Source organism: Choloepus didactylus, chromosome 21 (genome assembly GCF_015220235.1).
Source record: "Choloepus didactylus isolate mChoDid1 chromosome 21, mChoDid1.pri, whole genome shotgun sequence".
Classification (NCBI taxonomy): domain Eukaryota; kingdom Metazoa; phylum Chordata; class Mammalia; order Pilosa; family Megalonychidae; genus Choloepus; species Choloepus didactylus.
Window position 1 is genome coordinate 26,374,073 of NC_051327.1, and position 14,189 is coordinate 26,388,261.

Sequence of the window (14,189 nt, forward strand, 5' to 3'; positions counted from 1 at the left end):
CCTTGGGGCGCTCAGCCGCGGGATCCTCGGAGTGGCCCTGCCTCGGGCTCTGCCTCCCTGCCAAGCAGGAGAGCTCAGGACAGGAAGTCAGGACAGCCTCAGGTGGCATTTAGCCCCCCCCCCCGCCGTGAGCACCCAGGAGGGAGCCATTGGAGGGAGCGAGCAGGGGTGCGAGGGCCCCATTCCCAGGGAGGGCGGCCTGGCAGCAGTGGTCACAGGGCCCCAGGCCGGCCTGCTCGGGAGCCTGAGGTGTGGTCCTTCTGAACTCTGGCTTCCGGCCGTGGGGATGCCAGCCAGGGACCTCGGCCAGCGGGGGTGCCCAGAGTCTCCGGGATGGGGTGCTGCCCTCGGTTCTTACAACGTGTCCTCACCACATAGGCCCTGAAACGGCGCTGCAGGGTCCCGAGAGTCCAGACCCATCCAGCGGCGTCTGTCCCCAGATCCAGGGTCTGTAGGAGCGGCTTTGGAGCTTGTCACAGGGTGGGGAAGGCGACAGAGCATGTCACTTGCTACCAACAAGACAGCACAGACGCGAGCGGGACACACTGCCCGGTGGGAGGGCTGGGCTTCTGTGCAGACCCTCGTGCTGGCTCTCCTTGCAGCTTTTGGGGCATGAAGAAGGGTGCCTGGCTGTGAAACCAGTGGCCACACACCCTACAGAGGTGCCCATTGCATAGAGGCTTCCGGGCCTGTGCTCCAGGGAGGGGCCAGCCCTGAGTCAGCCGCCAGAGCCTCCAGCTTGGGCCCGGGTGGGGGAGTGGTGCCAGCAGGGAGCGCCCACCCAAGCAAGGCCTGGTGGTGGGCCAGGAAAGGGGGTGCCCAGTGACGAGGCGCCGCCCGCGGGGGTGCTCCCTCGGCCTTCTGAGTCCGACTGGGACAGCGCGTCCAGAGGCCCCTGCCCCCTTGGGGCCCTTACATGCTTCATTGCCTTCGGGCCTGGCAGGGAGGCCTGGACACTGTCTGTGGACGTGCTCCTCTTCCTGCTCGCCTCTGCTGGGGCCCCGAGGCCCGCTAGGACGATGACAGAACACAGCCATGGGCTTCAGGTGTGGTTGGGGGTCTCCCCCTGCAGCACGGATCCCTCCTCGGTGCAGAGTCCCTGTCTATGCCGGCAGGACAGGAGCCGGCATCCGGCTGGGGGGTGAGGGTAGCTCTTATTCCTTTGCTACCGCCCTGGGCCCCCAGATGGCTGGGTGTGAGTTGGCTCGGGCCTGGGTGCACTGACCCCTGATGGCGCAGATGGGACTCTGGGGTGGGAAAGGGGTAAAATCCCTGCTTGTCCACCCAGCTCGCCGAGTGCCTGAAGCAGACGTGCCGTCTGCCCACCCAGACCAGCCGCCTCGCCCCTGGAATGAGGGGCGTGGACGCACACGTAGGGGCCTGCCCCTCCCGGACGCTCTGCTGCCCACTCTGGGCGCCCCCCATGCACTCGGTGCCTGGTCGCCCTCCCTGGGGCGGGGACCAAGGCTGCTGTCTGTGCTCGGCACGTGTGGCGTGTGCACAGCGTGTCCCCGTCGGGGGCTCTGGGGGGGACAGCCCAGGGGGAGGTGCACGTGCCAGGGCCGCCGCCCTCCTCCCGCCTCCTTTGGGTTGTTGTACACTTGGCTCAGAGACCCACATGTGCATTAACTTGTGGGCAGCAGGGTTGAGTCCATCCTTTGGCGTGTGGGTATCCAGTCTTCCTGGCACGTGGAGGGAGAGCTGAAGCTTCTTGGAAATCGGTTGTTGAAAATCCACTGACTGTAGACGGAAGCGTCTGTTCCTGGAGTCTCACTTCTGCCCCGTGGAGCGGACGTCTGTCCTCACACCCTGCGATGTGCCTGTGTCCCATAGAGCGGCCTGTTCTGACGTTTGAGGGGTCTGAGTCTACTGAAGAGTGGGGGGCAGTGCAGCAGGGGGCCCCACAGCTCGCCCGTACCGAGACCCGCAGTGTCTTCCGAGCTGTTAGCACATTCCTTAGCAGGCACGGGCCTTGTCCTCACGTGGCTCCCCTTGTGTGGTGGAGGTGCCCCTCGCTGCCTGGGGTACAAGCCATCGGGATGCCGGGGGGTGCATTCAGTCCCTGGGCCTGCCCTGGCAGGAGAGCCCCCCCGGGGCCTTGGAAAAGGCACCACTCGCCCTCAGGGCTCCTTGCCTGGGCTGCCGGCCAGCCCTGCCCCTGCTTTCGCGGTGCTGTTTTCTCACTGAGGTGCGCGCCACAGAGCGGGGGATGCGTACGTGCCCGGTGTCCAGTTCAACGGCGTCCGTAGGCGCAGACCTGGGCCAGCAGCACGCTGCCATTCCAGAAAGCTCCCATCCCTCCCCCAGCCCCTGCCCAAGTGCCGTTGCCGCATGCCCCTGCCTGGGGCTGAGCGTCTCGTCCTCTGGAGGCAATCACGAGGCCAGGCTGGGCCTGGGCCTTCTTGGGCGCTACCCCAGCTGAGCGTGGCCCTGGCCCCTCCTCGTCACCCACCGACAGAGAGGCTCCGGCTGCATTTGGATGTCTCCAGGTTTCTACTGTTGAGAACACGGCTGCCCGGAATGCCTGCGGGAGGCCCAGTGGAATGTGTGTTTTCTCTGCTCCTGGGCAAAGGGCAAGGGGCCCGCGGGCCGTGATGGCTTTATAGGGAACCGCCCAGTGGTCGGACGTGCCCGCCCCGCCCCTTCTGAAGCCCCGGAGCTGGCGCTCCGCCTTGGCTGGTAGGTGGGCACGTGCAGGCCTGGATGGAGGAACCCCGCAGAAGGGGCTCCGGAAAATGCTGCGAAGTGTCTGCTTGGGGAACTTTCAAATGAAGGTGATGAAGTTCTGCAGAAACGAAGCTTCTCTCCTCTAACTCAGCATTTTCGGAGGGTCTCTGGCCATCCTCTTGTTCCCCTTCAGGCTTTCCACCCCACATGCCTCAGTTCTTACTCAGACGTCTTCACTCTCTGCTCCGTCCTTGTTCACGTCCACCCAGGTCACCTGCACCCACCTGCTGCTCGCAGAGGGGAGGGGAGGGGAGGGGGCACCCGGGGTCAGTGCAGGGCCCAGCATCCTCGTGCAGTGAAAGGGGAGATGTGCCGTGACGTGCTCGGCCTGTGGCGTTAGACAGTGTGAAGATGGTATCAGGCCTGGAAACGGGCGAGAGCTGGCTCCCTCTCTCAGGGACACATGACCTGGTAGCAAAACTGTAGACACACGAGGGAGAGAGAGCCCCAGAGTCATGACGGCAGATGGTGGCCTGGCCTGCGCCTCGCCTTCCCAGCAACTCTCCAGACCCTCCCGTTTGCAGAGTCGGCCCCTCTGAAAGCCAGGAGCCCCTGCTGTTTGGGGAGCGCTGGAGCGAGCGGTCCTGCAGGTGGCTGAGCTTTCTCACTCACAGGGTGACAGCATCGCGTCTGCCTGCCTGGAGGCCTGGGGTTGCGTGTGCTTGGCCCAGCACTCGGCTGCTCGCTGCTGCTCCTGGGGTGGCTACTGGCCGAGTCCTCATGGGGTCCCGAGACAGAGCCGGCACCAGCAGCTGGAGCTGCCCAGTGCAGGACGCACCACCGTCAGCTCTGGGCGGGACCTGCACCTGGGGAGGTTCCATCCCACCTGGGGCTCCTCATGGGGGCAGGGAGGTGGGCAGAGGCCTGGGGGGCCTGGGGTCAGCCACAGTGAAGCCGGCGGCAGGCACTTTTCTGGCCATCAGACGGTTCTGTGAGCAGCACAAGAACTGACCGAGCCTCTGCGCTGATGCCGCATGGGCTCCTGGCCTTGTCTTGTGTCTGGAGAAAGGTCACGGGTACCACAGCCTCCCGACAATGCTTTCTCCAGATGGTGTGGCGTCCACGCACTCCTCCTCTCTCCTGCACTTCCCTTGTTGATGTGCAGCGTTTCCTAGGCAGCCCCTGGGATTGCTCAGCTCTTGGTTGTGCCTGTGCACTGCATGTGCAGCTCCGTGTTGGCCGTGGGCCACGCAGGCCATGCATGGGGGCAGCAGAGAGAGCCACTCGTGCCAGGACACCCCAGTCTCTTCTCAGGGCTGGGAACGCCCAGCGGTCTGGTCGGCCCGTGGTTTTATTTTCCGGGAAGAAGTTTGTGAGTTGTCAAGCCTGTTCTGCTGGCCCTTTGTGGCGTCTGGTGACATTGGTATGCAAGGCTCTCAGGTGTGAGAATTGGGCGTGTGAGACAGGCTTGCAAGACTCAGGTGTGCGAGACTCTCGGGCATGCAAGACCTTTGGGCATGTGACTCAGGCACGCGAGACTCTGGAGTGTGAGGATTGGGTGTGCGAGACAGGTGTGCAAGACTCCGGTGTGTGAGACCCTCAGGCGTGCGAGACCCTTGGGTTTGCTACCTTGCTGCATCTCGGTTGAGGAGCTGCGGAGGAGGAACTGACAAATGCGTGGCTCCTACCGGCCATTCTGCTGATCGTGGCGTCTCTGCTGGTTTTGTAATGTACGCCACATGCTCCTAGAAACGCACGTTTTAAGAATTCAGAAATTGGGTAATAACTATCAGATAACTTAATAAATGGACAGTCTTCAAATGTGTAATTTCTTTCCCATAAGATTTTCTCTTCCTCATAGACAGAACTGGGTAAACAGGTTCGGAATTGACAGTTTTGCCAATTGATTTTAAATTTCAAGAACTTGACACATGATTTAACAGTGTAAATGTTAATACAATTGTTTGTTTTCTTGATATATCAGCCACAGTTAGCAATAGTTTTCTTAGGCCCCTCTGCACTGAATTTTATAACATCCGTGAGGTAAGCCAAGATTAATCTTGCTTACTGGAAACTTAAATAATGAAGCATGGCAAGGCAGATGAGTTTTTGTGAATAAACAAAACTAAGATAATTTATTTCTTAAACTGTAATAGTCAGGGAGTTTTGCTAGCAAAATTGATGACCTTGGGACCTAAAACATTGAAAAGCTTGTGTCCTGGTGCCTTGAAACTCATTTCAAGAAATACAGGATCAGTCTCACACTTTACCTTGGCTTTTCCCAAATAGCTTCTCATTCTTCTCTGAAGAGCTCAAAATTCTTCCCAGTTTTTGGCAGCTCACATGGGAAGCAGGAATACAAGCGGGCAAAGCTGGAGTGAAGGGCAGGCCACTCAGCCTGCTGGGAAGTCAGGTCCGGAGAAGGCTGGAGTGCGGGCTGTGGAGGGGCCCAGGGCCAGGGGTCTCCGTGCCAGGTGGAGGAGTGGGCCCTGTGGGGCGCGGCCTCTCCTGGGCGGCCGCTCTGCAGCCCCACGGCCACCAGAGGTGGCGGCCAGAGGGAGGGGGCCGCAGCTGGGGTTCCTGCTGACAGCAAATTGCGTGTCAGTCTCTGGACCCAGAGATCTGGTGAGGGCCCCACTGCCCCTCTTTGGGTCCTCCCGGGTCCCCGAGTTGGACAGAGCTCAGATGGTTGCAGACGGAGCTGCTGAGGAGGAAAGTGCTCCGGGCAGGACCAGTTTGCCCCGAGGTCCCAAAGGCTGTGGCAGGGGCCCTGGCATCTGCCCACCCTGTGCCTTTGGGAGCCGGCCCCTCTCCTGGGCCTCTCTGTCCTGGAGCAAAGGGGTGGGCAGTATCAGCAGGAAAAGGGGCTTTTATTTTAGACGAGAACCGTAGAGGCCAGCCCCATCCCCACACCCCTGTGGCCGTAAGGGTTTCCTGCGTGTTGACCTGGGTTCTTAGGGCTGCACGCCCGAGGGGAGAATTAAAGAGCTGGGGGCCTCCACAGCCCGCGGCTCGCTCTGGCTGGCCGGGGTCTGGGGGATTGCAGCCATCATTCCCCCGGCAGACAGTGTGTGCAGAGGTCACGAGGTGGGAGCCCCAAGCATCTCACCCCACGGTCACTTCTGGTCACACTCCATGTGCCGGAACTGGAGAAGTGAGAGGAAAAGCCAGGCCCGAGGCTTTGCAGATTGGAAAAGAAATCATGGCACAATCTGAAGATCCCGGAGCTGCTAATGAGGTGGCTCTGCCTTTAGCACACAGCGTTTCATGGCCAGAAGTGCCCAGAAACCCCAAGCCGGTTCAGCCTCTGGAGCGTGCCCCAGGGCTCGTGGCCGGCAGGGTGGAGGTGGCAGCAGGGACACGGCATCTGGCAGAGGTTCTGCTTCTTCGCACAGGCTGACTCGGCCACGTCGTTCCTTTGCGGGGATGCGTGTTGTACATCATAAGATATTGCAGGGAACTCAGGCTGCGCATCCTGTTCTGGCCGGACCCTGGGGGGGGGACCACGAGTGGGACCCAGTGTGGAGGGGGACGGTGAGGCCCCGGTTCTGGGTGCGCCTCACCTGTGTTCCCAGCACGGCTGACAGTGACACGGCCAGAGCAGCCAGGGCTGGGTGGCCCTGCAGGGTGAACGGGGGTGCCCAGTCCATGTGGGGGGCCGTCCCCGGTGTCCTCAGTCGCCGGAGTCCACCAGCTCTCCTGGGCCGGCAGTTCTCACACCAGGCTTGAAGCCCTGGCAGCACGCTCTCTTCCTCTAATTTTGCGCCCATGTTGGGGAGTTGATTTTGGAGGCAGACGCTCCCCAGGCAAGGGAACCCGCTGCTGTGGGCTGAGGGGATGGAGGGGCCGGTGCCATTGCCGAGGAGCAGCCGGAAGGCCCCTTTCCCGTGGACCCACTTCCGTGACCCCTCTGTGTGTGACCGAAGCCCGTTTCGAGTGGGTGCAGCCGACGTGGCTCTTTAGCCCGTGCTGTGGGTGGGGTCAGGGGCCCTGGTGGCCCATCTGCACGCTTCTCTGCTGTTTCCTTCATTTTTCCCTATCAATCATCTCTGTGTTAAAAGAAAAGGGGGAGGTGTGGGGAGCAAGATGCTGTGGGGAGGACAGGACCGAGAGCGCGGCGCCCGCAGGGGCCTCTCCAGACTTCCGAGAGTGACGCCCCAGCACTCCTGGTTGGAGCTTCTCTTCCCAGGGGAGAAAGCAGCAGAGCGTCTGCGGAATGCCGTGCTGTGTCCACACCGACTCCTGCAGCCCCCTCTGTCCTCGTGTCCCGGGGCTGTCTGCTGTCCACCAGCTGCAGCCTGCAGTGGCCGTCCTGTCAGGGCCAAGGGCGCGCGAGCCCCAGGGGCTGGCTACGTCACCACCTGCTGCACCCCACCCTGGTCCTGGGGGCTGTGCCGGGGCCTGCACCCCAGCTGTTTCCTCAGCCTCCGCACTTTGCCGGGGAAGCTCTCATTGAAGGAGCGGTAGAGGAGTGGCAGCACGAAGCCGCTGCAGAAGGCCAGGAGCTGGGACAGGCCCCGTGCAAGCTGCAGGGCCCCCAGGGAGCGCCCATCCAGGGGCCTCCCCTGCCAGGCCAGGAGCACGTGCCCCATCAGGCCCAGGTAGTACGGTGTCCACAGCCCGAACTGCGTGCCCAGCGTGGCCATCAGGAGATTGTGCGCCGACGGGTCCAGCCTGTCCACATCGCCGTCCAGTGTCATGGCCTCTCTCTGCAGGCGCAGGATGCGCATGAGTGCGTAGAGCACAGCCACGGCGGGCACAGCATAGCCAATGAGCACCATGATGGCGTCAGCAGCCTGTGCGCTCTGCAGCTCAGCGCACTCAGAGGCACTCGAGGACACGCGGCTGCAGATGTGGAAGAGCAGAGAGGAGAAGCTGGTGAGCAGTGCGCTGCCCCAGACGAAGCCGCACACATGCCTGGCGTTGTGCACACTGGCTGTGGGGGCGCGCGGCAGCGCCCGTGCAATGTAGTAGTCCAGGCTGAGCAGGGCCGCACAGTACATGGTCACCAGCGAGGACACGTTGAAGAGGGCCAGCAGCGCCAGGCCAGCCTCACTGCTCGGGCTCCACAGGGCCCAGCCCCAGCCCGCCAGCCCCAGCAGCTGCGCTGGAGCCAGTGCGCTGATGACGAGGCCCGCGATGGCCATGTTCACAAAATAGACGTCAGGCATGGTCATGGCGCTGGACGCACACAGGTTGGCGAGGACCAGCAGCGCATTGCACCCGAGGCCGATGGGCAGGCCAAGCAGCAGGTAGAGCAGGGAGAGGGTGGACAGCACAAGGGGGGCATCTGGGCAGAGGGGCTGCCCCGTGCCGTTGGAGGGGTCGCAGACCCACATGGCGGCCGGGCCCGCTCTGCCCTCACGTGGCGTCCTGCAGGGACGAGAAGGGACAGGAGGTCAGAGCGAGCCTGAGAGGCTCCCGGAGGTGTGGAGGCCACAGGGCCTGCTGCCTGGAGGATGGGGTGCCCCCTGTGCGTGGGGGCTGAGGATGTCACCAGAACTGTGCGTCCAGGGCAGCCTTGTATGGCTGGGACGTTCTCGGTCCTGCACTTTCTTAATGGCTGCGTTTAGTCTCCCTCAGGAGGTTTCTGAAAGGAATTGGAGGGGTGGGTGACTACCCAATGTGCTCTCAGGAAGCTTCCACAGCCAACCCTAGTCCTGGCCTCTTTCCTGGATAGTGGGATCCACAGGTCACGCCCCTGGGTGGGGCTGTTGGCAGCTGGGCGGGCACCTGGTGAGCTGTGCCCAGGTGGTTGTCACCTGCACAGGTGGTGGCCCCAGGGTCACACAAGCGGCGTGTGCTGGGAGGGGACTGCTGCCTTGGCCCCTGCAGAATGGCGGCCTGCAGGGTGGGCCCGGCTGTGCCGCGGCCATTGCAAGCCTTCCAGTGCCCCTGAGAATCCCGTGGGCCCAAGCTGTTGACTCCGCCATGCTCCGGAGTCTCCCCTGAGTTTCTAAAACCCCCTCTCCCTGCCCTTTGGACCAGGCTGGCTGCCAGAAACCCACCCCGGCCACAGGCCACCCGGGAGCGCCACGGTGCTTCGGCCTGACGCGGGCCCCGACCCTCTCCCTGCCTGCCCTCAGCCGCTGGCAGGTGCCGGGCGTGGCGGGGGACCCTGCGGGGCTTGTGGGCGAGTGTGGCGGCAGCTGCTGCTGCGGCTTGGGCATGCGTGAGCCGGCGTGACCTGAGCGTGGGGGTGTGGACGGAGCCTGGGGGGGGACCTGCTCTCGGAAGAAGACCCCCTACATCTGAGAGTCGCGTCTGAGAGGTCACCTCGGAGCACTGCCTCTTCCTGGGGCCCTGAGTAGGCGCTCTCCCACCCAAGAGGGGCCCTTGGCGCGGTTTCCTGAGCGCGGCCGAGGTCAGGGCCTGGTCAGCACGGGCGCCCCGCTCCCGCCCTGCTGGGGCACTCAGGCAGCGGAGGGCGTCTCCGTCCCAGCCGCGGAGTTGTCCGGAGGCAGCAGCGCCTGAAGCGGCGCGGGGCGGGCGGCTGCGTGCCTTCTCGCCTGAGCGCAGCCTCAGAGGCGTCCTCCGTCTTCGGGGAGACCAGATGCTCAAAACAGGATTGGCCCGATGGACCTCCTGCTTTCGGCACAAGGGGAAAGTCAGCCAAATGTGGGAGAAGCAAACGCCCATCTCCCAGAGCCGAGGCGCCTGTGCCGAGGCCACCAGTGTCCGAGAGGAGGGGCCGGCGCCTTCCAAGGCCATCGCAAGGGGCAGGCGGTGGTCGGCGGAAGGAGCTTCGTGGCCCACGTTCAGGTCTGTGCACTCAGGCGCCGGTGACACACACACCAACCCCATCGTGCGCCCACGGTGCTCGCGCTGGGTCCACTGCCTACCGCCTCTCTCTGGCACCCTCCAGCAAGGCCTGGGGGTGGCAGCCCTCGCATCAGAGGGGACAGTTGTGAGGACTCAGGCTCGGGGCGGGGGGCATTTTCTCCCAGGAGCCCCTCTGGGGTCTGCGTCTCCCACGGCCCCCTCGGGGCAGGGGTTTCCGTCAAGTCACTCCACGGGGCAGGTCGGGGCCATTGGGGGCCATGGGCCTGCACTTGGGGCCTGGTGAAGTGGGAGCAGCTTTAAAGGAGGAACCCCAAGAATATTCCTCCCCTAACCTGCAGGTCCCCATGGGGTGTGCCCCTTGGGGAGAGCAGAGGACGTCTGACCCTGACCTGGGGCCGCCCCTCTTGGCTGGTTCCTCCCTGTGTTTTTGAGTCTTCTCATGTCCAAGAGCAAACCTCCTGGCTCCAGGAGGGCTCTGCTGGGCTGAGCCGGGACCTTCGGGGCTTGGCTGGGGAGCAGGCACCAGCACTGGGCCTGGGCTTTGCTTCTCAGGAAGGAGCTGTGACATGCGTTCCTTTGCTGTGGGGCTCTTTTGCTCTCTGACTTGGTTTGAAGCTGAATGCCCCTTTGGGTACACGAGACCAGGGGGAAGCCATAAAAACAACTCCTAGGAAACCCAAGGCCCCCATCTCAGACTCCGGGCCAGCCTGGCGCCCCGTCGGGGCCATGACCCCCGACCCCCTGGCCTTTAACGAGGTATGTTCCCACCTGCAGGGAAGCCTGGGACTGTGAGATCTTACGCGGTGGTGGTTCCTTCCTGGGAGGCACCGGCAGGGTTTCCCACTTTGCACGTGTGGCCTAGTGCAACGGTTGCTTCCCTGCGCCTGCCTTGGTTCTAAATAAAAATGGAAAACTCAGGCTTCGGTGTATGTGGGGGCTGGGGGCCACAGGCTGGCCCTCTGGGTGCAGCCCCCACTCACCTCGTCTCCCTCTGCCCTGAGTGCATGACCCACCCCGAGGGACCGGCCCTGGGCAGCTGCTCCTTCGGCCCCTTTTAGAGGGAAAGCCACCTTTTCACTCTGCAGGCCGGGGCCCCCCGTGCTCCCACCTGACTGCTGGCTCACGGCCCGGGCCTCGGAGGCTGTGCAGCCGGGTGCAGCCGGTGCCACCAGTCACAGGAGCTGGTTCACGAACTCCCGGCCCGAGCCCGGAGGGCTCCAATTTGCTGCCGGCTGGGACAGTAAGCAGGAACCACGGAGAACCATGTACCGCGATTGTCAGGTCCTCGGACACAGTATACACACATACACACAGATGTGCACACATGCACACATATGTACACACACACGCACGCAAAGGCATTTTTTAAAACTGAAGCGTGCCTTCCAGGTCCCTGAGGTGTGTTGTCCAGAGGTCACTAGTGGGTCGCTAGTGGGCCAGGTGGTCAGTTACCGTCCAGGTTCCACCTGACAGCCCCGGGGCTGGGCGGTGAGTGTGGCTCCCACAGCGTGTCTCCCGGCCAGCGTCTTTGTGGGCATGTCACAGAGTATTCGTCCGTTATAAAGCAGGTACACTCGGTTTTTACTCCCACCCCACCAGGTGCTCAGGAGTCCCAGGGACGCCCACTGGCTTTGGTCCTCACGTCCCGCCCCCCACTCCCCTGTAGCCCCTAGCTGTGCTCCCCGGCGGGCTGCTCCCGCTGGCCCCGGTTTCCTGTCCGTGGAATGGCCCAGAGCGAGCCCTCAGCACACCAGAGCCGTCACCCCTGGAAGCAGCTGTCTCCACAGGCTTCCCTCAGCCGGGGTCTGGCTTGGCAGCTCTCCGGGGCACTCTGCAGGGCCCGGGTGGGGAGGCCCTGCACCTGGTTTCCCCCGCAGAAGGTCCCCCATCGAGTGATAACACTGCTGCTCACCCAGGTTAAGCATAAACAGCTGTTTGCTGCCACTGTGGTGTCCTCTGCCAGATGCCAAAGCTCCCGAGGAGGGGGTGGGGGTCCTGCTCAGTGGGGCCCAGGGCTGCTTCAGGGCGGAGGGGAGGTCTCAGCCAGAGGGGAGGGGGCAGGAAAGGTGACCCCAGAAGCAAGTACCGGCGTTTCTAAGGTTCTCTCCGCCGGGCCCTCCCCACAGGTGGGCTTTCCTTGGCAGAGGCCGGGCAGACAAAGGCCGCACCTCCGTGGCGTGATGGGTATTTGGAGGCTGAAGGGCTTTGCTTTCCTTCTGAGCTCTTAAGGAGCTTTTCCATGCTGCAGGGGTTTTCTTTTCCCATTTGCTGGCCAGGACAACCAACAATAGGCTGATCTCCCCTGGCTTGAAGTTTCAGAACTCATTAAAACATTTTCATCGTGGCCGGGGCAGTCACCAGGACTCCCAGAGTGGCCGAGGCCAGTGCGTGTCCACGGGTCACTGCGGCCGCCCCCTGGCTGCCTGCCAGCCCCCGTCCCAGCTGAGTGCCCCATGCAGGGGGCAGCACCAGAGCTCGGGACACTGGGGGTGCCCAGCGTGGGCCCCCCATCCCCTGGGGCTCCCCTCTGAGCCTGGCCCCACTCACCGGCTTGCGGCTGCTGGGCTCTGCAGACAGGATGACCCCGGCCTCTGGGCACGTGACTGCCTGCCCGGCCTGTGGACACACGGCCGCCCCGCCCTCTCAGCTGCCCAGCAGGTCGGGAGTCCAGGGGCACAGGTGGGGGCTCTGGGGTTACATAACGGGATGCCTTCAGGCTGGGATCTGCACCGGGGCTCCCCCCAGGAGCCAGCTGGGGACGCTCCCTGCCGGTCACTTCCTGAGGCCTGTTTGCTGAGTCACAGCGGCTCTAACCTGCAGGGTTCAGCCCTCCTACGCCAGGGGAAGGGGCCCTGCAGTCTGCTCCCTCCGGGTACACCTGCTCTCCCTTCTGTCCCCCATCTGTGGCCGTTTCCACATCCCCTATCCCCACGCTTCCTGGTTTAAGGATTTCTTCATAAAGTGAGCCAGCCCAAGGAAGCCACTTGAAGAGACAGTGACTTGTTTGCAGCCAGATTGACAGCGTGGCCTCCTTGTGATTAAACGCTGGGAAAGTTAAAAGAACAAGAGCATTGAGCTACGCCCGGGCCTATCTGGGGATCCGGCACCCCCGGCAGCATGTGCTGGTTCTGGATCCAAGAACATGTTTCTGAAATCCCAAGTGCAAGGTTGCCTGGTGCGATGCTGCTCTGCCAAGTGGTGGGGGCTGACCCGTGCGGCGCCTGGAGTCGGGGTCACCCTAAAGGCACCCCGGGGGGCTGCCCACTTGGCAGGGTCCCGGCACCGGGGGTGGGGGTGGGAGTCAGCTCAAGGACCAGGTCCCCTCTCTTGCCGGAGGGCAGGCAGTGCACTGTCCTTCAGGGTGTCTGTCCACCCCTGGAGCTCAGCCCCCACCTTGCACAGGAACCCCAAACCACTTCTCTGCCCCAACAGCAGGTTTCTGTGGCAGTGAGGACCAGGCAATCAGCTGAGGGCTGGGGGGCGCAGCTCCGACTCCCATATCCTGTCCACTGAAGACACCACTAGTGCAGCTAAGCACCCGAAGGCCCGCTGGACTCTAACCGTTACCAGCTGTGAGAAGCGCCTGATTTTAGATATGTTAGAACGTGAAGCGTGCGTGCAGCATCAGTGAAACGCGGTGTTATCTTGACTAGATTTGATCGAGGCCCCAGTGGCTTGTGATGCGTGGTGGGTGTGAACCCAGGGGAGCTCTGGCTTGGTGGACCTGGCCTCGGGGAGTCAGACCCTCCTTACAGCCTTGGCGTGGATAAGTGCTGGTCTCTCCTTCGCAGAGCTCCTGGGCCCTGCCCTGGAATGCCAGTGGACAGGTCTCCCCCAGGTGCACTGCTGCTCACCAGGGAGAGCTGCCACATGTCATTGGAGGACACCAGAAGTCCAGCTCCCTCCACACTGCATGGCTCTCAGGGTTGGCAGAGAATAACTTCCTCCTCTGGGGAGGCCCATGGCCAGGGAAGTGGCCACGTCTCTGTGTGCTAGGGAGGTCCTCGAAGGGTGCCCGCCCACCTCAAGCCGCAACAGCATGGTGTGGCTGGGGAAGGTAAATGTGCTGCAGAGGTTGCTGCCAGTGCCCCGGCTGTCGTGGCCAGCGGGATACAGGTGACTGGGGGCACAGTGGGCTCCCGTGTCCAACGGCCACGGTGTGGGCAGTGTGTGAAGCTGGCCCTGACGCTGGTTTCCATCTGCACAACAGGCTAGTGTTGAGTCTTGACAGCGGCACGGGGTTGGCCTGCCCTGTGTTGCTGGTGAGAAGTCGTAAGCCCCTGAGCCCCAGGGCTGTGCCTCGTAGACCCATGCATGCTGCCGCCACGCTACTGGCTCCCAGTTGCACATTGCACTCTGCAGCGAGACAGAAGACCCAGCTCAGCTCTCTGCCGAGTAAGGAGCTACCTCTGCAGGCCGTAACGGCCTCACATCTCCCGTCCCCTCACCGGCTGCATTCCTGGGGCTTGGCGGTGCCTCGGTTACCCCAGAGTGGCTGCTGAGAAGGGCCCGGCTGGCCCGCAGTCCACTTGTGCTCAGCCTTACCTTGGGGGCAGGGGATGGCGTGCTTGCATCCTGCTGCCCTGGCTGAAGGGTAGGCGGGCTGTCCTCTTGGGGGGTGACTGCCTTTGGTGATTACGCTCTTACGTTGCAAGTTTGATCTGTGCAACGTGTTGCCCGGGGACAGAGAATGTGTGTTTTGTTTTGTTTTTTTTTCATTTTTTGTATTTTGAAATAAT

General features: G+C 62.9%; 2 protein-coding genes across 3 annotated transcripts in view; one reads left to right on the forward strand and one right to left on the reverse strand.

Moving 5' to 3' along the window:
- Positions 1-14,189, forward strand: part of C21H7orf50 (chromosome 21 C7orf50 homolog) — a 109,670-nt gene that overhangs the window by 68,583 nt on the left and 26,898 nt on the right. The gene's annotated exons all lie outside the window — the stretch shown is intronic.
- On the reverse strand, positions 4,780-12,030 carry GPR146 (G protein-coupled receptor 146). Of its 2 annotated transcripts, none has more exons than XM_037814082.1 (2): positions 11,998-12,030; positions 4,780-8,257 (listed from the first exon to the last, which is right to left on the reverse strand). In XM_037814082.1, exon 2 carries the CDS (start codon positions 8,004-8,006, stop codon positions 7,017-7,019), a length of 990 nt encoding a protein of 329 aa, XP_037670010.1. In that variant the 5' UTR covers positions 8,007-8,257; positions 11,998-12,030; the 3' UTR covers positions 4,780-7,016. The 2 variants fall into 2 exon arrangements, with proteins under 2 accessions (XP_037670010.1, XP_037670009.1); XM_037814081.1 differs by having other exon boundaries at positions 4,780-8,040; positions 11,998-12,029.